This window comes from Narcine bancroftii, chromosome 2, assembly GCF_036971445.1.
Source record: "Narcine bancroftii isolate sNarBan1 chromosome 2, sNarBan1.hap1, whole genome shotgun sequence".
Taxonomy (NCBI): Eukaryota; Metazoa; Chordata; class Chondrichthyes; order Torpediniformes; family Narcinidae; genus Narcine; species Narcine bancroftii.
In genome coordinates this window covers 65,624,037-65,650,731 of record NC_091470.1, presented here as the reverse complement: position 1 = coordinate 65,650,731, position 26,695 = coordinate 65,624,037, and the positions used below count along the sequence as shown (strand labels likewise).

Here is a 26,695-nt window from a genome sequence, read left to right as displayed (position 1 = left end):
TTCTGTGTGACTTTGCATGAACACTCACATAAGCTTCAATATAACTGTAGCAATCTTGTTTGCCTTTTTTAAATTACGGTAATGTGCTTAATGCTCGTAACTTGAGCAGACTTTTGGAGTTTTGTTCTCCATTTGAGGTTCCTTTAGTGCCATGACCTAGATTGATAGAGCAGACAATTATTTGTTTACTTCAGCAAATTTTGCAGGTGACAGAAACTTTGTTTTTCTTGCTACCATTGCAGGAAATGGGAATTGTTTGGAAGACAGTCTAAATGATCAGGAAACTCCAACAAGTGACACGCATGTTGTAGAGAAGAGCAATGTTGCCATGACGACTGCCGGAAGAAATCCAGAAAGGTGCAGGTAAAAAAAAAAGACTGTTAGCTGCACGCTCTCAGCAATGTTTTCTTCCTTAATAGGAATTAACTGAAACAGCTGTAACACTATAAATTCTTTGGCTTTCAGGCTTTCCAGTGTTAAATATGTGTTGTGCAAATATATAATGAAAGTGAGCTCAATGCTTTATTTTGCTCTTCGAGCCAAGATAGGAGACTAGATCACAAGGCCATTCTGATATCCTTCTGTTTCTATGGTTACCATAACGGCATTTATCATTTCCTTATGAGAGAAGGCAAAGCAAATCTGTATGCACGTGGCAAGGTTCCAGCATTTCAATTGAAAAAGCACTTTGAACTGCTGCCAAGTTTATAAGAAGCATAGCTGTCAAGCTTGCTTAATACTGGCAGTTTGTACTTGGCAAGCTTTCATTTCCCATCATTCTTCATTTGGCTATTTTCCATGTACTTAGCGGAAGCTAAAAATTAACCCATGAAGCTGATTGTACAAACTGACATTTTCTATTTCCATTGCTATTTGTGCAGTTTGAATTATGGTAACAAACATAATTTTAAAATAAAATAAGTAATCTCTCAGTTTTGGTTTGTAATTTTGATTTTTACATTATTCAATTGTATTGATATATCACTTCAATTTTCCAAAATAGATATTTCGACAGTGGTATTCATTGTTAAATTTGCTTTCCTTTTTGCATACAGTTTAAAAATTGAATACACCAGAGAGATGAACATTGCTTCTCTTTAATCTTTTGCTTTGTGTACTGTAAAGACTTTTTTTTTTGCGGACAATTGACATGAGCTGGAAGCAATAATGGATTCATTATTAGAGAAAAAAGTTATCGAAAGAAATATGCATGGTTTTTCAACCCCTTTCTGCTACTTACCAGTTTCTGGTACAAATGGATTCAAAATTGTTGTTTATGCAGCTGGAAGGAGTTTGGGAAAATTATGCTTGGCACGAAATGCAAAGAAAGGCTTCTATTAAAGCCAACTCTATTATCTGTGCCAGAATGTTTGGTGATTTGTGCTTCACCATTAAAGAGTACTTCCTTGTTTTTTTTAATATATTCCTACGGCAAAGTTTATTAATTGTGAATATTTTTATGACTTCATTCTTCAAAATTTAATGCTGATTATGTTTTTTAAAATTTTTTTAATTATGAAATTTTGCTTCATTCATTATAAAATATATAAAACTAGTACTTTATTTTAAATACCTAAATTTGTACTCTCAATTCAGTTCAAAGATGCATTCATCTCTTGCAAAGAAATCACCAAAATATTGTTGTGCAATGTAGCCTGTTTTTTTTCTAATTCTTGTGACTGGAAATTCCAAAGACAGAAAGAATATTCAGTGTTACCAAGGTATTATACCGCCCAAGAATTAGCCATTCAGTACAGTGAATGTGAGGAGCACTTGAAAACACTGTTCAGTTGGTCCTATATCCTGAATCTGGCCTTGTGTACACCAGAGAGATGAATATTTTGGCTTTAGTTTCTTTTCATTCTAGTACTTATCCAATTTCATTTTGAAAGTTACTTTTGAATCTGTTGTCTTTACCCATTTGAGTCATGCATTCCAGATGGACTCTTGTTACATAAAAATATTTTTGCAATGTTGCTTCAAATTTTTTGCCTATCATCATAAATCTGTGTCCTCGGGTAAATGACTTTGTTGCCACTGGGGCAGTTTTTCCTAATTTCTTTAACAAAAATATATTTTTAAAAACATGCTTAAACTTATGAACAAATTTTCAAGGAGAACATCTTTCTAACTTCTATAAACTGAAGTCCTCCACCCTGTCGTGATTGTTATAAATGCCTTTCACATATTTTCCAAGGCCTTGATACTCTTCAGTAGGTAGTGCCTAATGGTGCACATAATAATTTGGCTAAGGATTAACATGAAATTTTAGTGTTACTATTTTCAGTAGATGCTTTTAAAGTAAAGTAAAAAATTAATGTACTTTAATGGTCTTCTCAACATATGTTGCCACCTGCAAAGAATTTTACTTTGTTCCTGCACCCTCCCTGAAGATTAGAACATTTAGTTTACATTCCTCCTTGTTGGATCATATATTGGATCACATTGCTATGTTAAATTTTATCTGCCATGTGCCTACCTATTTCACTTATCAATCTGAATCTTCCTGGTCTGTTACAATGCCCTTTTCACTACATTTCTGACTTTAAAATCATTGGTAAATTTGAAATGGTGCCCTATATACCCAATTTCATGTTATTAGTATACACCAAAAGAGCAATGATTCTCATGCCCATTCTTGGGTAACACTACTAAATTTTCTCTATGTAGAAACAACGATTCAGCCATCACACTTTGATTTCTGATTCTCTAATCCCATTAGTTTTATTTTATTAAATCCCTTTTGGAAGTCTATATAAACAAAACCCTCATTAACTTTCTTCAATATCCTCATGAAGTCAATCAAACGCAGTTTTATTGCAAAAATATTTGCAATGACTTTCATTGACACATTCGTAATTTTTAAAATGCTGATTTTCTTTTTGTCCAACGGTTTTTGTATATTGTATTGAATATTCACTGCATGATGTACTCTCCTTACTTGTCTATAATATGCATTTTAAAATGCATTGGTAAACCACCTTCTAGTTTACCTCTTCAGCTAGCGAGCTTGTTTCTCATGGGTTTCTTATAAATATTTTGAGATTATAACAAGTGTTGATTGCTTTAAGTTTAGAATATCATAAATGTTTGAGAAGCCAAATCGAGTTTGTTTTAAAAACAGAAAAATACTGGAAGAACTCACCAGGTCACGCAGCATCCATAGGAAGAAAAGATATATAATCAATGTTTTGGGCCTGGGTCCTTTTTCAGGGTATTTCTTCAAGGAGTTTGTTTTAGTCTTTTCTTTACTAATTATTTGAGCTGGAACTTCAGATTTGTTTTGGCAATTTGAATTTGCAGAGATTGAACATTTTAGCCTTCATGTATTTAGGTACAAATAATTTAATTATCTTTACAGTATTGAGGACTTATTTGATTTTTGAAGGTTTATATTTAGGGAAAAACAAAAGCCATTTAAAGTGAAAAGATTTCATTGTGTGTGGTCTGTTGCATAAATTAAACAGCTTCCAGGCAACTTGTGTTTTGAAATTGATGTTTTTTTTGTATGCAAATACAATTATTGTTTTCATTCTATTAGAAAGGACTTTGTGCCTGTTTTTAGGCATATAGTATTGCAGGAAATGAATTTAACTAAATATCCTTTCACCTTGGGAACCGATATTCAAACCCAATCATATTGATGAAGAAGTAAAAACCAGCAAGTGTCGGAATCATTCACGGGTCAAGCAACATCAATGGAGAGCAAAATGGAGCTAATCTTTCACCACAATCAGAAAGTGAAAAACAGGTTCATTTTGGTTGTAATGAGGTTGAGGGAGGTAAGAATAGAACAAAGAACTATCTTTGATAAAATGATGCCAGGATCACTGGCAGTAGATTGTTGGTATAGCCATATGATTAATAGATTACTTTAAAAAAAATTGGATAAAACAAAAACAAAGGGACATGTAAAAGCTACAAAATGAAAGGCTGTGTATATGAAAAAAAAACTAGCTGGTCAGGCTGTGTTGCTGATGAGAGAAATCTGAGGCACCATTTTGGATTAAGAACCTAAATTACAGTTATTTGAAGTTGTTAAATTCAATAAATTGAGACAGGAATATTGCAACTTTCCCAGATGAAAATTGAGGTTTTATTCCTCAAGCTCACTTGGGATTTTTTAAAAATAGTGCAGGAGATCCAAATGGGAGGGGGTAAAGAATTGAAGTGACAATTGAGGAGGAAAGTTGGTAAAAATATGTATTAAGATTAAGATGGGATGAACATCATTAAAATGACCCATTACTTAATATTAATGTACATAATGGTTGGGACAAAGACATTTTTTTCCTTTATTTCCCACTGTGCACCAGTTTTACATTTGTAATCAAACAATTCACATGTGATTAAAGTGCACATTCCAGATTTTATTCAAATGTATTTGTTTACATTTTGGTTTGACTATGTAGAAATTAAAGCACTTTTTATACATAGTTGCCCCATTTCAGGACACCATAATGTTTGCGAGATTTGTCTTCAAAAGTGTTTGTAATTACTCAGGTATGTTTAATTACTTTATTGGTGCAGGTATAAGAGAGCTTGACTTGCTTCTTAGCTTTTGATCTCCTTTAGAGTTATAGCTGCCATTTTTCAACAAGTGGACCAGTGTTGTGCCAATGAATGTCAAATAATCCATTATAAGGCTGAAAAGTAAGAATTAAAAAAAATAAGAGACATCACCCAAACCTTAGGATTACCAAAATCAACTTTTTCGAACTCTCATTAAGAAGAAAGAGTGTACTGGTGCGGACGTGCCAATGACTACTGTCCACATAAGATTTCATGAACAGAAATACAGAAGCAACAGTGAAAGATGCAAACAGAAACAGGATGGCCAGGTTATAGTTTGCCAAGAAGTATTTAAAAGAGCCTGCAGAATTCTGGAAAAAATGTATTTTGGACAGTTGAGATCAATATTAACCTGTATCAATGATTATAAGACAAAGTGTGAAGGCGTAAAGGAACTCCCCAAGATCCAAATTATACCACCTCATCTGAAACATAGCAGTGGGGCATTATGGCCAAGGCATGAATGGCTGCTGCAGGTACTGGCACAATTATCTTCATTGATGATATAACTGCTGATGGCAGTAGCAAAATGAATTCTGAGGTGTATCTTATCTCAAGTTCAAGCAAATGCCTCCAAACTCATTGGACGGTGCTTCATCCCACAGCCAGACAATGATCCCAAACATACTGCTAAAGTAACTAAGAAGTTTTTCAAAGCTTAAAAACTGGAAAATTAATGAATGGCCAAGTCAGTCTCCCAATGTAAATCCAACTGAGTATGCCTTCCATATACTGAAGAGAAAATTTAATTGGACAAGCCCCTAAAACAAGCAGGAGCTGAAGATGGCTGCAGTAGAGGCCTGGCAAAGCATCACCAGAAAAAATACTTAGCAACTGATGAGTCTATGAATCACAGACTTCAGTCATTGCTTGCAAGGGATATTCATGACTTTAAAATAAATACCATTGCTATATCCCAAATATTAAGGCACCCTGAAATGAGGGGACTATACACAAATACCCTTGAATGAAATCTGGATTGTGCACTGTAATCACATGTGAATTGTTTGATACAAATGTAAAACTTTGGAGCACAGGAGCAAATAATGTTCCAAACATTATGGAAGCCACTGTACATTAATTAAAATTCCTTTAATAGAAAATTCGCACTAATACTGAGTGCCCTTATGCTGGGGTTAAAACATTGTGGCAGAGAAAAGGTATTTTTGTGCATTTGGACTACGCTATACTATTTTATTCCTTTGGACTGATAGTAGCAAATATGTTCAACTCCCTCCTTATCTGTAAATATTCATTTGTGCCACATTAAATCATTGACAAAGTTTGAGTGACAAAATATTGCTTCATTTTCTCATTATAGATACCACAAAAGTTTTAGTGAAGTGTAGTCGATTTTGCATATTTTAGGGGTTCTTTAGTTGACCTTGATACATTCTGTTGTGGAGGATACAACACTAAAATTCTTTCTTAAAATTGTTATTCATTTAGACTGCTGAATTTACATGATCCAAATAGCTAATTATGTCTGACAAGACGATCTCCAAAGCAGCTATCTTTCTTGATTATTCTGCCATGACTGCTATTTGCGACCATTGTGTGGTTTTATCCCATTGCTTTCCCATAGATTCACACCTATTATCCCAAGGAGGTTTCATGATAGTGCCCCAAATAGTTTCTCATCCAGCATTTCCCAGATTACCTATGATGTGTAGTAAAATTTCACCCTGCATCTTTTTGTGTTTTTCACAAGCAGCGGGCCAGGTAATATCCCTGTGTGCTTCTCTCTCTCAAGTGCAGTTTCTGCTTTGTGATCTCATGTGTTTAGGTCTTTTAAGATTGGAATGTGACTATCAGGCTCCAAGGCTATCTGTTGGGGTTGAATTGAATAACACAGAGTCATAGTGTTCTTGATCAGCGTGGAGTTTTCAGCTGCTCATTCATGTGATCTTTTTTCACTGTCAGCGGTATTTGCAAAACACTTTCTCATCCTATAGGGAAAGTTTAAATGCAGAATAGATGTTATCACCTGGAAATTAGGGTTTTTTTTAAGAGACTGAGTAATATGTCCATATAAAATAAAGACATTCTTTGGTGAAGAAAATACTAGAGTGAATAGTGTGTAGTATCAGGGTGAATTTGTTGTTGTGGGTTATGCCAGCCTTGTGTGAACTTAATGTATGACTGGCATATGATCTTTATTAATTCTGTGAAACATTGTGAAAATATTTTGTGATGGAAACCAGGAGAATCAATTTCAGATATTTGTCCTTTTCTGATTTCAGCATTATTAAAAGCTTAAGTTGTGTGCAAAGAACCAGAGGAGAGGAATCTTTTGTGTAATATTTATTTTGTATAAAATCCGATGTGTGACTATGAATTGGATTGTACTACTACCAACATTCTGATTTCATTTGATTTTTATTCAGTTAACTGTTGCAGTTAACCACATCAAAATTTGCCATACAGACTTCACTCTTGCTGAGAGTTTCCAGATTCAAACATAAAGGGGGTTGAGTTATACTAATTGTATGCCAAACATGCAAAAATATGTCAGAATACACCCATTCAAATTAATTGAATTTTAAGGATGGTTGCATTATTATTACTACCAAATAACCAGTGAAATTGAAGTTCTGAGTCTTATTCAGACTGTCAGACGTTTTTTTTACCTATTCCATTATTTTATACATATATTAGTTCAAATTACCCCGCCTCTATCCTCTTTCACTTTTGAACTAGTATTTCAAGTGTTTTTATTTTTACATGTTCTAACCAGCTTTCATTGCAACTTCCCCTCGCCCCACAATCCTGAGCTCCTGAGAATCTGAAAATAAAAAGGAGAGAGGCAATATCAGGAAGATTTTTTTTAAATAAATAAACCTACAACCTTAAGAGCAAATCAGCCAATTGCTGCGCAGTTTTTAATATTCTAATATGACTTGGGCCACATGGATATATGATGTGAGATATGGAATTGACAATATTTCAGTGGGGTGAATTTACTTAAGTTGAAGTTGAACCAGCAAGTTCCCCTCTCTATTTTGTTTTGCAACAATATTGCTGACACTTCTCAAACTATAAGTTGTTCATAGTGCAAATATCGTAGTACAAAGTAATGTACAGGAATTTAATTTACTTGAAGATTGCCCAGAAAGGAGAAAATACATATATAGGAACTTCAAATCTTTGACTAATGTGGATTGATGTTTACATCTGTACCAATTGTTCATATTCTACCATTTTGTTTACAAAACGGGATGACATATTCATGCTTAGTAACACAATAACCTTAAAGAGGTTAGCGCTGTCTAGAATTCCTCTTGTAAGGAGAAAGAATTAGTTGTACAAATTATCTGCACTGAAAAGATATTGCAGCCTTGAGTTGAGCAGAGGCTGGCTTGACTTGATATGTTCTCAGATCAGAGAAAAAATACTATTGGTGCTGCCACTTGTAATCATTGTAATTGTATTTTTTTTCTTGTTTCTGAGCCAAAGGAGAACAGCTGTTACTTTAAAAACTACTAAATCTAGACGAGCACTTAAATCTATACCTATTCATAGTGGCTTGTTCTAAATTACTACAATTGCGCTAACCATCGTATATTAAGAACTGGTTTGAAATAAACTCATCTTAAATTAGGACTTGAGGAAACCTCCATCGCAGTCAAACTGGGATGAATCCAGGTTCTAAAGATAAATTGATAGTTCTCCTCCCAGATTTACTGTATACTGTCTCCTATTAACAATCAATGGAAGTAACAGATATAAAAAAATCCTTCCACGCTGTTTTGTATCATTACATAAAATTTCTCATTTGAAGTGAACAAGCTGTACTAAAATTTCACCTATGAATATAATTATTTACTGTTGCTGAGAGGTTTTCAATATGTTGCCACAGTTTTGCAGATAGCATAATCAGACATTGTGTTGTGGAAGCAAAGTAATTTTAAAATTTTGGAATATAAATTTGGCATACAAATATTACTTTATTTTTTATTTTTCTTTACCAACATGAGTTTCTCCATTGGATAACATGGATAAAGAGTGAATATATTTATTAGAGAAGGCATTAATTTTTATTTAAATAAATATTGTATCAAGCAAAGAATTGAACATTGTAACTAACATTTAATAAATTAAGTGAAAAATTATTTTTACAAACAGCAACTGTTTCTGATTGTTTCAAAAATACTATTTTGGACAGGAAATATCAATATAATAGGTGGAACAGGTGTTATTTATGAGAAGCTGAAGGGCTCAGCAGGTCAGGCAGCGTCTTTGGAGAGAAATGGATGGACAATGTTTTGGGTTAGAACCCTTTATCAAGACTAAGGTGGGAAGAGGAGATAGCAAGCATAAATGAGAGAAGGGCAAATGGGCTGGGGAGTGGCTGAGGCGATTGGATTTTGTACTAGAGAACCTTTCTCTCCCACCTTTATTTATCCACTTTAGTGTGAATAAAGAGTCATGATCTGAAATGTTGACAGACCATTTTCCCCATCGAAGCTGCTTGATCATTAAGTCTCTTCTCATGGATTACTCAAGTTCTAGCATCAACAGTTCTTGTTTCTCTTTTCTTCACGCAGTATTTATAATCATTCTCTAAATTCTACAAAACTAGTGATTGTGCAGCCAAATTATTTTCAACATATTTATTCTGATAATGTTTGTGGCTTAAAAGAAATTTATTTTTTTAAAAATGGATTGTAAAGAATGTAACTGAGGCCAACTGTTATATGGAACCCAGTGTTGGCCTCAGTTACATTATCTACATGATCTGCCATTGGGAGTTGAGAGTAAGGACAAACTAATATTTATTTTAAAGTGTCATCAGTTGTTTAATTAGTTTATAATGAATATAGTCTTCCTTTATTTCCTCATTCACTTGGATGTTTCTGTGTGAAGATTTGTGGAATGTAGCAAGCCAAAAAAACTCCTCTGCATTATTGACTTAAATGAATTTGTTTTCAATTCTCAATGTGAATGGCAAAGCTTTTATAATAGTAGAAATTTATGAAATAGATAGCGTATGGTGATTAAATAGCAAAATTAAGATAGACTAGTTTGTTTGTGTTGGGACACCTTTATGAGTGATGTTCAATCTCATAGGCTGGCTCAGTTTAAAGTTATGTGGAATTGGATGATTGCATGATGCTGTAAAATAATAGGCTTGCGTTGGCTGGCAGTTTGTAGGGGAGAGAGAGATGAGATTCTGACTTCTTTGCCTCTACATTGTGGAGTGGAAATATGGAACACTTTGCAGCCAAAAATGCAAGCCTGTCTATCTGGTCTGAAACTGGAATTATCATCAAGTTCAAGGTGAATCTTGACTGTATTTGTGCTGATGGACCAGAAATAGTACAGATCTGACCCCCTAAATTAACACCAGCCATGAACAGCAGCATTTCTAATCCTGCAATTTTCCTTTGAATGAAATCACTATCCTGGATGGCAAAGAGTGGTTTGTTTGTTTTCTGTTTTGATTAATAATTAGTTCTCATTGACTGTGTAAATAAATTTAATATGATTTAAAGAATTTAATTTTTATTTAAAGTAATGTGAACTCTTTTTTTCATATTTTATTTTATTGGCACATGTAACAAAATTGCATACAGAACCAACAATTCTATATATTAAAGTCAATACATGCTTTTTTTTAATCATTTTCTCCCCCCTCCCATCTGCTCCCTCCCACACAGAAAAATCCCCAAAGAAAGCAAGAAAAGGAACAAAGAAAGAAAAAAAAGAATAAACTAATTTTTAAAACAATACTGGATGGATAAATTATGGCCTAATTATTCTAACACTTACAACTATCATTATATCTTTTAAATATAAAGCATATAGTTAAATAAAACACTACTGTATAATACAAAACACGATCAAAATCTAAGTATATATATAAAAACACATACAACATCTAATATAGTAATAAAATGAGATACATTAAGGTGAGGCTGGGGAGTGACGAAGTTCACACCAAATTCTACCAATTGACATAATGTAATTAATTATAACACCAATCTTTTGCATATATGGAAACTAAATTTTCCAAAAATTATCATATTTGTTCTTTAAATTATATGTAATCTTTTCCAAACTTTGCATTTCACCACATCACCTATCTAATACCAAATCCATATCCAATTTCCATGAAACAGCTATACATTTCCTGGAAACTGCCAACATGATTTTTAACAATTCTTTTTGAAACCAATCCAGTTTTAAATCTGGACTAATCCTTGCTATATCCCCCCAAAAGAAACAACATGGGGTTTCTCAGGAGTTTAACACCTATTAACTGTTGAAAAAAATCTATTAAATTAGTCCAAAAATAATTCAATTTGGGGCATGTCCATGTAGAATGTAAAAAGGTGTCTGTGTCCTGTTTACATCGAAAATACTTATCCGAAATAGCTGACTTCAATCTATTAAGCTTTTGTGGTGTAATACATAACTGATGTATGAAATTGTATGGCACCATTCTATTATCTAACATTTGTGTTTTTCATATCATCGTAACATATTTGTGTGCAATTTTTTATCATTTATATCTATTCCCACCTTTGTTTAGATTTATAAAAATCTTTCTTCTTTACTCCCCTCAAAAGTAATAAATACATAACTGACGTGAACTTATTTTGCATTTGGATTGGATCTTATTATTTCTACTTCATCATCTTCAAACAGTATATATGATGTAATTAATCTTTCTTGTAAATACACCTTTAATTGATAGTAACCAAATATATTATTTTGACTTCCATATTTAGCTTTTAGTTGTTCAAGTGTCATTTAATATCTGCTTTGATAACAAACTTTAGTAAACATTTCTATTAATCAACGTAAATGGGATCAGTTTATTTTGCACCAATGGGATCCTAACTAAACCATACCCCCTAACTCCTATCAATCTATGTAACTTATGCCACATTCTAACCAAATGTCTTGATATTGGTGTACCTGTTTCTCCAGTTAATAATACCTCATTCCATTTATATAGAAATTCTTCAGATTCTTTTCCCCCTATCTTACTCATTTCTATATTAACCCAAGCCACTTTTTCTTCTTCCTCAAAAAATAGAAAGAAATTCTATTTGGGCTGCTTTATAATAATACTCAAAATTTAGAAGTTGTTGGCCTCCCAATTCAAATCTCCAAGTTAAGTTTTTCTATAGAAATCCTCAACAAATTGCCTTTCCACAAGATGTGAACTCTTAACTGTCTTTTGATCATCAGTTGAAAATATCTTCAGCAGCACTTAGTTGGTTGGTTTAAGCTTTTTCACTTGAGCGAGTAACTGCTGGTGGACTGGTCTGCCTCACAGCCTTTGAGCTTCATTAAGCCAGAGTTGCAATTGAATAGAGCTGTTCTTCATTAGCCAGGGCATCAAAATTATGTGGAGAAGGTCAGGCAGTGGGGAAAATGGATTAACTCATGATTAAATGGCAGGGCAGACTCAATGGGCTGAATGGAGTGAAATCCGGAATGCTGGAGGAACTCAGCCAGTCTCGCAGCATCCATAGGAGGTAAAGCTATATTAACAACATTTCAGGGCTGAGCCTTTCTTTGAGGTATAAACAAAAACAGGAAGGCATCTGGATGAAGATTGGAATGAGAAAGGGGGAAGAATGGGAAGGGGAGGAGCCCTGAATAGCCTATTTTTGCTCCTGTGTCTTATTGCAGAGGGCCAAATCTCTGTCTCGATCAGTCTTTCAGAACCCAAATTTTTATAGCATCACTGAAATATTTTAAATGTCATATGTAATGATTGTAACATACAATGGGTCTTGGTGATGAAACTGAAGTTATTTTCATTCCAACAAAATACTGAACTTTAGCAGAATGGTTTTCTGAACAAGGTATTTTTGGGTCACAAAAGGGAAATGTATCCTGATTTAAATTAAACGTCGAAAATGCCAAAGAAGTTAGTTACGATGTTAAACACTCTTCTTTCTTGCAATTGCATGACTGAGCTATAATCCGACAGTATTCGGCCAAATTAGATTGTAATTATTCCCAAACTCTTTGTTACAATTTTCCCTATGCAGAATCGTCGAGTTTGAGGGTTTGATTAAACATTAACCAAATGGTTGTTTATTGTAAAGTGCTGACGTAGCCTCCGAAACTGATGGTCAACGACCATATTAATGATTGAACCATCGTGGAAAAACAAGCAGCACCTCCCTCACCTCGGGACACGCACCATCGGACAATTCCTTTCATGACAAGCAAAAACAAGTACTCATTGGGAGACATCCTTTTCTGCTGGCGTTTCCTTGCAGCAAATTGCACAACAGGAAACTGACGTTCGATTTGGGAGAAGTTGCATAATTATTTCACTCTAAGGTGTAACGAGCTTTTACTTTCATTGCCATTTTTGATCTAACCATTTCCCAGAAGCCTTTGGGAGACCGCTCATGTATCGGTCGGCTCGTGTTGATTTCTGTTCCCATGTTGCAGCCCCCTTTGTCTCTGGCAGGGGAAATGTCCGTTTTACAAATGCAGCATTGGTTTTAAAGCGGTCTGGCGATTAATAGATTGACCAAGCGGCTTCAGGGCAGAATTAGCAGCGGAGAATAAAATGTGGGCTCTATTTGTGAGTGGCATGGCGCAAAACGCTCGAAGAGTTGCGACATGGTCTGGAAAAGAACTGAAATAGAACAGGCCCTGACGTCATGGGGAGGAACCGGAGTTACTGCTGAAAGCTGCAGCTGAGAGGCGGGGGAAAACCTAGACAACATTGCAAACACTGACATAACATCCACACAATTTAAATATGCATTTTATACAATCATTACTTTATTATCAGGAGGGTTGTGACGGCTAAAGGAAATCCTCGTCGTTTTGTTTTGGGTAATTTTAAACTATTGCCCGAAATTATGTTGCTAAACGTCACTTGTTCGAAAAAGTAAATAGTCCTTTGGCTCTCGGCTGGACTTTAGTTGCAGAAATGCGAAATGATTTTAAGCTGATGTCGAATCCAGGCTGAGATGCATTTTTTTCCTGATTTTTCAAGCACAGGAGGCGAGCTGTTTGAATTGCAAAAACTCTATTTTAATGCCCACTCGTAGAATGAAAATCAAAAGGAAAGGTTGCCATCAACATTCATGGGCTTGGAATCAAGACACGTCATCTTCCAACATTACGCTGAAATGGCTTGGTGTATTCAAGTGCAAGCTGATTCACGCGAAATGAGCGTGGGGGGAGGGGAGGGACTCGCGTTGCTTTCTAATGCACTGGGCCTGACTGTCAGCAGAGATTTTAGATTTTCTGGACCAGAGCACACTGGTGGGAGAGGCAAAGGGGGTGGGGAGGGCGAAGAATGGGGCGCTGCGCGTGCGCGCTCGCCTGGTGACAAGCTGCAGAGCGCGGCTGACGTCACGTGGTGCTCGGAGGAGCTCGGTGGCGCGGCCGAGAGAAGAGAGGAGAAAGCGGAGAAGGAAGGCGAGCGAAGTGAGCCCGGGCCCGGCCACACCACGGAAGGAAAGGGCCTGCACGCCACACGTAACGTGGAAAGAATTTCGAGTCCCGCACCATGTCTGCTGCACAGGTGTCCTCGGCCCGGAGACAGTCGTGTTACCTCTGTGATCTGCCCCGCATGCCCTGGGCCATGATCTGGGATTTTACCGAGCCCGTGTGCCGAGGTTGCGTGAACTACGAGGGCGCCGATCGGATCGAGTTTGTGATCGAGACGGCACGCCAGCTGAAGCGGGCTCATGGTTTCCAGGAGGGCCGCTCCCCGGGGCCCCCGCCTGTCAAAGTTCAGTCGTTGGGGGCCAGCAAAGAGCCGGGCCAGCAACTCAACCACGTCGACGGTCCGAGCAAGGGGCCGCAGCCGCCTCTCGACCGCTACTCTCTGAGCGCCGAGAGACCTCGGTTCGAATACCCTTCCCTCGCCCACGCTGGGAGGCTCCCGAATGGCTTGAATGGACCCAATGGATTCCCCAAGTCTGAGGACGTCCCGCCTGAGCTGAACCGGCAGAGTCCCAACTCATCGCGCAGAAATCACGGCATCGTGCCCCCGGGCCCGGTGACGGTCCCGCCCAATCTGCTGCCCCAGACCACTCTGAATGGCCCAACCACTGGAGCGGTGACCTCGCACGCTCTGCTTGGCCGGCCGTCTCCTTCCACCAGCCTGGCGGGGACCTCGCTGACCGTCAGCAGCCAGGTCTTGAACGATGTCAACAAACGACCGGGCTCTGTGTCCAGCAGCGATCAAGAGAGGGAACTGAAGGAGAAGCAGCGCAATGCCGAGACTCTGGCAGAGCTGGGCGAGAGCTTGCGGAACCGCTCCGAGGACTGGGTGAGCAAGCCCAAGATCGTGCGAGAAACACTGCTCACGCTTTCCAATTGTAACCCCTTCGATGTGCGCTTTAAAAAGGACCATTCTCTGCTCGGACGGGTGTTCGCGTTCGATGCCGTTTCCAAGCCAGGAATGGACTACGAGCTGAAGATTTTCATCGAGTACCCGAGCGGCTCGGCTAATGTCTTCTCCAGCGCCTCGGGAGTGGCCAAGCAAATGTACCAGGACTGCATGAAGGATTTTGGCAGGGGCCTGTCGTCGGGCTTCAAGTACCTCGAGTACGAAAAGAAACATGGTTCGGGGGACTGGCGACTGCTGGGTGACCTGCTGCCCGAGTCGGTGCGTTTCTTCAAGGAGGTTGTCGGGGTCGACATGCTGCCTCAGCCCCACATTGACGCCAGTTGCCCCATCTTGCCCACCGCTTTGTGTAATCTGCCCCGTCCTCCGCCCAGTAGCTCCAGGCCTGGGATGCGGAAGCGAAAAGCGTCTCCCGAGCCAGACTCGGAAACGGGCAGCGTTAAGGAAGAGCGGCAGCAGCAGTGGTTGCCGAACCAAAACGAAGCCTTAAAGCTCACCATGGCGGCATCCGGTGCCTTTGCAACAGGCGGTGCGGCGCATGGAGCTCCCCCACTTCCACCCAACCGGACCACCCCTCCAGAATGCAGCCCTCAGAACGGACAGTCCCCCATGGCTGCTCTGATGTCCGTCGCTGATACCCTTGGAAATGCCCACTCGCCAAAAGACGGCAGCAATTCCGTTCATTCGACCACTACAACCAACACCAGGCGGAACAGCAACAGTCCAGTGTCCCCAGCTTCGGGGGGCAGCCAGCGCCGCATGGTGTCCAGGAACGGAGATGTTGCTCTATCCGTGGCCCCTCCCAACAACCACCCCAATCCCAGTATTGATCCCGTTCACCCCCCAAACATTCCAGACTCTCCGATGGCCAACAACGGGCCTCTGTGCTGCACCATTTGTCATGAACGTTTGGAGGACACTCACTTTGTGCAATGTCCGTCAGTGCCCAATCATAAATTTTGTTTCCCATGCTCCAGGGAGAGCATTAAGGCTCAGGGGGCCAATGGAGAAGTTTATTGCCCCAGCGGAGAAAAATGCCCCTTGGTAGGTTCAAATGTTCCTTGGGCATTCATGCAAGGAGAGATTGCTACAATCTTAGCCGGGGACGTGAAGGTCAAAAAAGAAAGAGACCCTTAATTTTTGTTTAAACTTCAATGATTGAAGTCAAATGTGAATAAGAACTAAACATTTAGTCTTATGTATAGACATTTTTCATTTTTCGTCGTATGTTTCTATATTTTGAAACAAGGTATGTACTCTTCTTCAATTGAAGGATAAACCTGGTTTTATTAAAGAATATCTGATATTACTGCTTAAAACTGTTTTCACTTATTGATGGCAGTGTGTTGGCTAGGTACAGAATCATAGCACTTAGCAATTAACGCTGCTGGTGTGTTTTTGTAAATGTATGCACTTCGCTGAATTGCCAAGGCCAGTGTTGACGCCTGCAGAGATGCAAACAAATTGTTACAAAGAATGGGGTTACAGTTATGTTACAAGCCCTGGGGATAGTCTCATACAAAGTGACTTTTTTTTTAAAAAAAAAGGTGAGGGGTTCTTTTTATTAGTTTCCAAGGGCAAAATCTTTCATTTTATGATTCAGTGATCTGAATTTTTTATAATGTTTTTTTTTGCTTTATGGATGCACGAATGCTTTAAATAGTAGAGCAAAATGCTGTACTGTATATGACAAATTGCTCTGTTTGTTCTTTATACATTTCTGTAGTAACAGAAGACTGTAATGTGCCTTGGAGCTGAATAAATTGTAATAAATTCAATGAATAAGCTCCCTGACTAGTCACTTTCTTTATAGACTAAGAAATGCGAATATATTGTCTATGAGAAACTGCTTTTTTAATTAGTTTTTTCAGGCTATGTTTGAAGAGCCATACTGATCAGATGCTATCTATTTACTAGTCTTGGCAAAAGGCCCATTATTTTACAAATTTCCTGATTGTCTCGTTATAGGAATAAACTGCTGATTCAGGATTTTCCATTCAATTATTATTGGTTTAAATCCTGATGACTTACAGCTTGTACTTCTTTTCACCAAAACACCATCTTAAATAATTGTGAAATTAAAGATGCTTGATTGAATGTTACAATGTGAAATCAGTTTTGGTTAACTATGGTGGTCTAGCTAATTGTAACAAGTTTGAACACAGATGGCATACAAAAAAACAGCTGTTTAGCTGAATCTGAGGCAGCATATCCCCAATCCCAGATTTTACCTTGTATACACTTTAAGTGGTTCAATATTTATTGGAAATGTTCTTCAGATGCAAATATGAAAGGTGAAAATTAGATTTTTGGAGTTTTTCCATTTTTCCTACTGTAAATATTCCTGGTAGGCTACCCTCCTTGTTAAAGTTCCATAATATAGTCAGTCAACACTTGCTGCATTTTTTTTCTGCTACAGGTTTTTTTTTAGTTTTGCACAGTTGAATTCCTATATTTGAAACACTCTAAATATCAAAATATTTAAAGTATTCTCTATTTTGAAAAAATGGCAAAAAAAATTAAAATGCCAGAAACATTGCCTGAATTAACAGGAAAATTGTGATAACTTCTGGGATATTTTTAATTCAATTTATCGCATCTGTAATCTTTCAAGTTTGCTTAGATCACACCATATTTTTAATTGAAGGTGCATCAAAGTGTGAGAGCTAAAGCATGCTGTTTAATCAAAACTATAGATGTATCATAAATAGTTTATTAGATTCCTATACAGACTCTTGGCAACTTCACATTTTTGTTCAGTTCAGAACTTTTCTATTTCCACTAAGCTGAATTGTATTCTATTAGTGATAGAAGCAAGTTCTTTATTGAAGCTGATGCTGTTTTCAAGGTATAACTAAATCTTGCTTGATTTTTAATTCAAAGTTTTGAATTCAGGGTTTGTGCTCCTGTTAATACCTATTTATTCGTTGTAGGTTTTGATTGAGAAGGTACAAAGTTGGGATTTGTCTTTTTAATAATATAATTACAATTTTACATCAAGTTATTGGTGTCTGGTAAGACGATTTATGTCTGACTTGTGTTTTTGTGCTATATCACATGTTTGCACAACACAGTTTGGGTATTAATGTCCAGTGAGATTTTAAACAGCATCCTACCAAAATATCTCAGCCAATGGCCTTTTTTATGAGTTTTCAGATTTACTTGAAATAAGTAAATCCGGCAGAGTCGGAAGGGATGTTGCCTGTTTGTTTTTGTCATTTATTACTAAAATATTTTCACTTTATTAATACTATACCTCATTGAAGCAAATCTTTCCAATTGTAAGAGTCTGGTTCGGTACCTACATCACATTCTTGGTGAGTCGTGCCAAGAGTAACTTTTTTTTAAGCAGAGTTAACAGCAAAATGTTTAAGGTCCTTTCACAAGAATGTTGCTAAACGCAGTGACATCAAGTCAAACAGATTATGACACAAAGACAAGAAAGGTAAGTTTTAAGAGTATTGTAGAGGAGAAAGGAGATGGAGAAATTTGATTGTTGAGTATGAGACGTTGGAGTGACTAACTGAATCACTTTTTAATTAAGGTTTGTACCTGCACATCTGTTTTCTTTAATGTATTCTACAGGATTTGCTAGTACATTTTTAAATAGGATCTACATGCAATTAAAAAATGAACAAAGATCATTTTGTGTTGATACACAGTATAACATTTTCATTTGTTCCATTTAACAATTATCACCCAAAATAGAAATTAAGCATTTTGATTTTCAATCTATCTGGAGGAGAGAACCACAAAATATAGCATATACCACAAACCTCGCAATGATGCAACAAACAAATACTGGAAAGGAAACAATTCATTAGAATTTCTCTTTTGAAAAACCAAGGGCTATTTTCTGCAGTATTAAATGGAAAAAGAAATTGACCCTTGTGCAGTGGAATTCAGATGATTTGTGATGGAGCATGTTGATAGGCATTAAAATAAAAATTTTAAGTAATTGATGTAATAATTTTTTAATAATCATCAGAAATTACTGGTATGGGAAAATAGTAGTTGATCGTATTTGGATATCTTTAATAATATTTATGAAAATAGTATAACCTGTGAATTGTTTCATGCAGATGCAATGAAAATGATACCTGGTCTTGACTGATTTTGATTGGAACCTGAAATGACAGATTTTTAAGAATGGACTGGTTCCAATTAGAATTGATTCAAGTTCCAGTTCTAAATCAATAGCAGGAGAACTTTGTTTTTTCAGTTCACAAGATATGAAGATGGCCAGACCATCATTATTGCCTATTTCAAATCTTGAACTGAATGGGACATTTGGGAGAGCCATAACATGTCAGGCATTTTGATGTGGAATTCCATAAACAGCACACCACTGTATCTGTTTTCATGCTTGTTCATTTACTTTGGTTGGTTCGTGGTGCTGTTGAACTTTATGAAAATGGTAGTTTCCTGCTCACTACAATGGTAACATTTTGTTGCATGTTTAAGTGTAATTCATACCATTCCAAAATTCAAGCTGTGAATAGTAGGATTTGAATGTGCATCTAAAGTGTTGTAGTCTAGTAACAGAATGTGGTAGGATAATCACTATTTGAATTACAACTTGGAACTCATCACTTGATACAGAGTATTGTGTCGAGGATTTGTGGACAATGGGAAATTTAAACTTGAATCATCAAAGTTGGATCAGTAATCATGACTTAAATGATTGGAATTATAAAATCTATGCAAGTCACTCATTTCCTTCATCCCTTGGTCACCTGTCCCAAGATATGACTCGAGACCCAGGACAATGCATTTGAGTGATCATTCATTGAAATGGTCAGAAAGTTATATTTCATCTTGTGAGTGAGTACATTATTATTTAACTTCATATCTTATTGAAATATGGAATCATATTTTGTATATTCAGTAGTCAGAATCATAATTCTTATGAAACAGGTACAGGTTGAGAATGAGCAAATATCAGTTTATCTTACTGTACCAAGACCTATTGTCTGCATGGAGAGGCTAGAATTTGTATTAATTGGTTATTAACGTACCTGAAATACCATATGATACATCACTCATTAATCCTTCTCAGATATTCATGTATTAAACTTGGTATAATTTCTATTCAATTTGTGGTACTTAGCATTTTGAATTTTGTTCCTATTATTGCACAAGAACTGTGAGCACTGTCCATTGCCTTCTGTGTGCTCTTTAAGCTCAAATTAATTCAATTTTTTTTGTGATTCAGTGGCTTTTCTCACTATTGATATCTGATATGTCTAATTGTTAATCTGGTTTAACTTATGGGGACTACAGTTGCTTAAGTTGTCACTTTCTTTATTTTATGACTGCATTCAAATAGCTCAAATTACATTAAATTTTATAGTATTTATTATGCAGGAAAAAATTATTCAAGTGTGCCACTGTTGAAGATTGGTAGTATTATAAATCTGCTTGGAAATGTAACTTAATGCCTTTCTCGTATTTGTGTGGTTTATTAACAATTTTCTGCAGAGACAAATCAGTCAAAGAAAAACTGACTGCAGCTCCAAGGAGACCATGACTCTACATGATTGCTGATGTAATGGTGATAACAGGACAGTCTTTTCAAAGCTTGAGTGTGGGGTTGTTGCACTTAATAATCAGACGCAATGACATTAACGGATAAGTATGAAATTTCTCAGTTCTGAGCAATGGAGCCATCTTGTATATAGGTTTTTACAACATCGAGCTAACATATAAACGTTGGAAGTACTTACTGAAAACCAACTTCTCCTTCAGTCATTCAAGTTTTGTTGATCATACATTAGAAATACTAAATTAAAATAATAAATCACTGAAATTCTAATTGGTTTTTTTTCCAGATAAGCCTCTGCCCCACCCCATTAGTAAAGCACAAGTGATGAGCAATAAGCAAGTTCCCACTGGGAATAAATAGCCTTGGCCTTTATTTTTAACTTGTTTAATAGGTAACAATTTAAAGCAAATAATTTGGTTATTCTTAATACATGTAATGTTTTACTTCAGCAAAACATAAGTGTTTACATTACTTGCATGTGCTAATTTCAGCCATATTGTATTTTAATATATTTATGATATTTTTATGGCTTTATGATACAGATGGATTGAGTTAGAGGGGTATCTCCAGTTGATACTTCACTAATGAATGTTTGCTGTTGCAAAAAAAACTTCTGTGCCATTTTAGTGATCATGTTACTAAATTGGTTCATAATCAAAATGGCTACTTTTTTTTCCAGTCAGATAATACATCACAGTAAAGTTTGGCATGATCATTTGTATATTTTTCTAGATACTTTGTAAAGAATTGGTGCATTAATCATCAAATTAGTTTACTGGAGGCTTACATAAGGCAGTTTCTCCGCAAGAAAAAATAAAAGATGTAGTTAAAACATGAAGCAAACAGCAGAAACAAACTTAATAAAAGTACAACTGGAATTATTTTTATTTAGCTATTTCAACTCTAGCATGTGGAAGCTAAATTATGAAATAATGTTTGAAAAATTCATTGCTGAAAGCATCTTCAGATAATAGTCTGAACAGAGATTGTTGCAGCCTGACAAAACAGTAGGTACAAAAAATGGAAAGGCATTTTAAGAGTTGTTTTGTTGTACTGAATAAAATTTGCATTTTCCAGAGAAGATTTTTATAAAGTAACCAATTTAATGTTAAAATGAGTATTTTAAAATGTAATTTTTATGAAGAATTGCATTCTTGAACTGTAGCATAATTTGTTAGGAAAAAAGGCTATCCCTGTGATCACTATATAAATGTTTTTAAATTTTAAGGAATTTTCCAAAGAAAATGCTGGATCTCCTTAAAATGGCAAAAACTACAGTTGTTATAATTCTGCAAGCCATGTTTCAATAATAGGGTTTGACAAGGACCATACTTTAAAAATCATAATTGTCACTTTCAACTTTAGAATTATGCTTTTTATTGCGTGCAGCTTGTAACATTGAATAATTTCACCACTGGGGGACATTGTTGTTTAACCTTTTAGTATTGCATTCTGGGAAAATGAACTAATTGTAGCCAGTTTGTTCTGCAGCCATGCTGTAAAAGCTTCCAGAGACTTTTGGCTTAAAAGCAAAACAAACCTTTGCTTCTTTATGAACCAGAATTCTCTGGAAAGTTTTACAGAACATGAATAAGCCCAGAATGCACTTCATGAAGGAAAAGTAATGATCTTGCTGGTGAGAAAAAGTAGCATGTGTTAAGCATTGTAACAGCTGGTTCACAAGGCTTGGCAAGATTTATGGCAAGGTTTAAATATCAATGGTTAATGTTTTTTTTTAAACAGTTTGGGGAAAATGTTGATTGCGAACAGTGCAGCCAAGTTAATGTTGCCCTCTTAAACAGCTTATTAGATTGTTTCAAATATTTCAACTCTGTTCAGTAACTGGGAAAAATTATAATTCAAATGAAATGTAGGTTAGATCATGTGTGGGGAATATGCTGTCCTTTATCATACTATCTAATTGCATGTGGCATTTTAAATCATCATTTTCAATAGTAATAAACAATTCCATTGTTTACCTGATAATAATACATTTTGTAGCTTTGTGAATTGTGGCTTAATTTAAATATCGTCTTAAATAAGAAAGCTTTGAAATAACAGTTTTTTAAGTAATATTTTCTGATAATTATTAGCTGGATTTCGGACTTGTAGTAACTATGATGTCCATTGTTAATTTGAAACTGACAGAAACTTCAGTAAATTTTGTGTCTGTTTTGTTTAATTCAGATTCCTGAAAGTTATTGTCAATGGTTCAGCATGCCTTCACTAGCCATACTGTTTGTTTTCTGCCTGAGCTGAATTTCAGGTTTTATCAACCCAGTTCCACTGCAAAATAACCTTGTAAAGTGATGTGAGAACAACCAAAATGACTGCTGATCAAACTATTTGGGTCTGACATTTTTTATATTATTTACTTTGCATATTTCACAAAAAGAACTGTAAAATTTACAGAGTTTATATTTCAGCTTCTGTTGTAAGCATATGTATAGACTCTATTCTTGGCATACAGTGTAACCTTAAAAGAAATTTGAGAGTTAGCAATTGGCTGCTTGGCCACATTAATTACATCACAGTTGCTGGGTGCTTTGGACTGTGTTGAAGTGATCCTTGTCAATGCTGATTGTCAGAAAAAGAAATTCTTCCCACATGTGTGGATATTTTTTGATATAAAATGCACAATTGTTTCACTACTGAATGTGGATTCTGGATGATGGCCTTGAGTACACCGTTAAATACTGTATCCTATCATTACTGCTGGCATAAGTAGTTTAGTTTTATCTAATTGGGGAAAATACTTGAAAATCTGAGGTACATCCATGATGTTTTCTGCAAAGAATAAAATATAAATACTGGAAAAAAATGTTTTATTTCTAGGTCTGATTATTACATCTTTTCAACAGCCTTGGTTGGGTATGCTTCTGGAAATATGAGAAAATTCCATTTATTACCCTGAGGTATGTTATAGGTCAGTGAGCCTGACATTAGTAGTAGGCAAGGTTTTCTAAGGGATCAAATATACAAGTATTTGGATAGTCAGGGACTGATTAGGGATAGACAACATGGATTTGTACATGGTAGATCATGTTTCACAAGTCTTGTAGAGTTTTTCAGGGAGGTTGCCAGGAAAGTTGATGAAGGAAAGGCTGTGAATGTTGTCCACATGGACTTTAGTAAGGCCTTTGACGTGGTTAGTCAGGAAGGTTCAGTCGCTCAGTATTCATGGTGGGGTAATGAACTGGATTCGACATTGGCTTTCTGGGAGAAGCCAGAGAGAGTGGTGGTGGATCATTATCTTTTTGACTGGAGCTGCAACTCATTAATCGTGGGCCTCAGGGATCATCAGTGCTGGGTCCATTATTGTTTGCTATCTATATCAATGATTTAGATCAACCATTCGCAACAGAGGGCCCAACAAATTTAAGTAAAATCTAGGTTTTCTTTTCACCGTCTAACATGAATATTTGTTTGGTTTCTTATGTAGTCTGTTAGGGGAAAAGTACAGAAGAAACCAAAACTTCACTGCTTCATAGGGAAGAGGGCTCATAAACTCTGTTCAGCCTAGGGGTACCACAGCTGAAATAAAGGTTGAGAGTGACTAATTTAGATGATGATGTGGTAAATTGGAATGGCAAATATACAGATGACACAAAGATTGGAGGTGTTGTGGACAGTGAAGAAGGTTTTCAAAGCTTGCAGAGGGATCTGGACCAGCTGGAAAAATGTGCTGCAAAAAGACACATGAAATTTAGTGCTGGGAAGTGTGCTGTGTTGCATTTTCGGAGGACAAACCAAGGTAGGACATATACCGTAAATGGTAGGGCATTAAAGAGTGTGTTAGAACAGAGAGTTCTGGGAATACAGAGACATAGTTCCCTCAAAATGGTGTCTCAGATAGATAAGGGTTATAATGAGCTTTTGGAATATTGGCCTTCACAAATTGAGAATAGGAGTTGTATAAGACATTGGTGAGGCACAATTTGGAGTATTGTGTGTAATTTTGGTCCCCTAACTACAGGAAAGATATCAATAAGATTGAAGATTTACAAGAATGCTGTTGGGACTTGAACTGAATTACAGGGAAAAGTTAAATAGGCTATGACTTTATTCCCTGGAACATAGAAGAATGAATGGAGATTTGATAGAGGTATACAAAATGGTGATGGGTATAGATAGACTAAATGCAAATAGGCTTTTTCCTCTCGGGTTGGGTGGATACACACTTGAGGACATGGGTTAAGAGTGAAAGTGGAGGAAGTTTGGGGGGAATTTCTTCAGAGAGTAGTGGGAGTGTGGAATGAGCTGCCAGCTGAAAAAGTGGTGAATATCGACTCATTTTTAACATTTAAGAAAAAAATTAGAGGTAGTTGGATGGGAAGGGTATGGAGAGATATGGACTGAGTGCAGGTCAGTGACTAGGCAGGGTTTATAGTTCACCACAGTCTAGAAGGGCTGATGGGGCCTGTTTTTGTTCTGTAATGTTCTATGGTATCATCAGTGGATATCTTGGGAGAGAGTGGATATTGGTTACAATTGGATTTATTGCTCATCTATAAATATAAAAAAGCAGAAAGTTCTGAAGTCATTTTGCAACACATAAACATTTATATACATCATTTGTTTTGTACCTGAGGGGAAAATTAACACCAGCAATTCAACAGCTTGGGACAACTCTTGAAACCAAAGTTTATAGGAAGCAGAGTTTTAATAATTAAGTTATCCTCAAGACAAGTGAAATTAATTTATGCAAAATGTGCAGAATATACAAGGAAAATTACATTAATCTTTGATATTAGATGTGAAAGCAATGTATTTGATCTTGGAAGTTTTAGTCCCAAATCTGGAGCAGAATAACACCAACTAATTTTTCAGACTTTCAAATAAAGGTCAGTGCATTTTTATCCAAAAGGTGAAAACAAAAACAGCTTAAAGTGTTATTTTCTTCATGCTTTTCTTTATCTCTGCTGCGAGAACAGCATAAATGTGTTAATCAACAATTGTCTTTCACATTTCACTACATATTACACTGGAAAATTAAGATTTTTCTTTCTGATTTTGGGCTGCTGATCATGAAAATCACCTTAAAATTTTCCTATCAAGTACCATTTTCTTTAGATATAACCTATTTTTGTGATTTCCCGACATATTTTACATCTACTTCAAGCAGACAAAACCATGAAGTGCAACATGCCATTGAAAATTCATTTTCTGCATTCGTACTGGGACGTCTTCCCTGCTGATCTTGGTGCAGTCAGTGACAAACATGGTGAAAGGTTTCACCAGGACATTGCAACCATGAAAAAGCAGCATCAGGGCAAATGGAATCCATCAATGATGGCTGACTGTTGTTGGACACTGACATGAGAGGCATCCGATGCTGAGTACAAACAAAAATCAGTGGTAAAACATTTTTAGTTAAATTGAACTAACATAATGTCTGCATCATTATGCGATTAAACATGCTAATTTCAATATGTTAATGTTTCCCAAACTTCCTATGAGATGCAGCAAATATGAAATTATCTGTTCATCTTCAAGTTGTCTATCATAATCTAATTTTTAATTGGGAAGCAAACATTTTGAAAAAAATTTGTCCAGTGTTATTGACATTTTGTAAACAGCTCCTGCAAAAAATGTATTGCCCAAACAATTTTAGTTCTCAAGTATACAATTACTGTATTTTAACCCAAGGTAGAATTATGTAGAATATTTTTGTGAGAAATATTTTATAACCTTTACATTTCTTTTTGGTTTTAACTTTTGTCTGACTTCCAGCTTGACATTGTATAGTTGTCAAATGTAGTATATTATTACCATATTTTTGTTTTTATTTTGAATGTAATGCTTTTAGAATCCCCAAATATTTAATGGAAATAGCCCAACACTGAGAAAAATGTTCCTTAGCTAATTATTTAGATAAAGTGAACACTGTGGGATGGGCAGGAAATTAATGCTTGAATAAATGTCTGTTCAAATTGAATTGCCTCTTCAAAGACTGACATTCCCCTTGCTAAAATTGGTAGATGATGGATCTTGCTTAATGAATATTCCTCATTCAGTGGTAAGAGATCTTGAGTACAGTTTACAGTTACCAGTAATTGGACATTTTGCCTCGCCCACAGGAAAAATAATTTGAGTTGTATGTGATGTCATGTATGTACTCTGACCACAAATTTGAACTTTGAGATGTTATGCCTACGGTTGCAGGGAAAGTATGAGGGAGTGGGTGGGGAGAAATGAGCAGACTGGGGAATATTGAAAGGAGCAATCTCTGT

General features: G+C 36.3%; 2 protein-coding genes across 5 annotated transcripts in view; both read left to right on the top strand.

Annotated features, from left to right (window-relative positions):
• kiaa0586 (KIAA0586 ortholog) overlaps nucleotides 1-26,695 on the top strand; it is a 427,045-nt gene that overhangs the window by 46,215 nt on the left and 354,135 nt on the right. For all 4 annotated transcript variants that reach the window (XM_069916886.1, XM_069916884.1, XM_069916883.1 and 1 more), the window contains one exon: nucleotides 243-363. In XM_069916886.1, coding sequence (XP_069772987.1) covers nucleotides 243-363 — 121 coding nt within the window. The remainder of the gene's footprint in view (nucleotides 1-242; nucleotides 364-26,695) is intronic.
• On the top strand, nucleotides 13,878-16,704 carry irf2bpl (interferon regulatory factor 2 binding protein-like). The gene has a single exon (XM_069916887.1). The coding sequence runs from the start codon at nucleotides 14,072-14,074 to the stop codon at nucleotides 16,052-16,054; it is 1,983 nt and encodes a 660-aa protein (XP_069772988.1). The 5' UTR covers nucleotides 13,878-14,071; the 3' UTR covers nucleotides 16,055-16,704.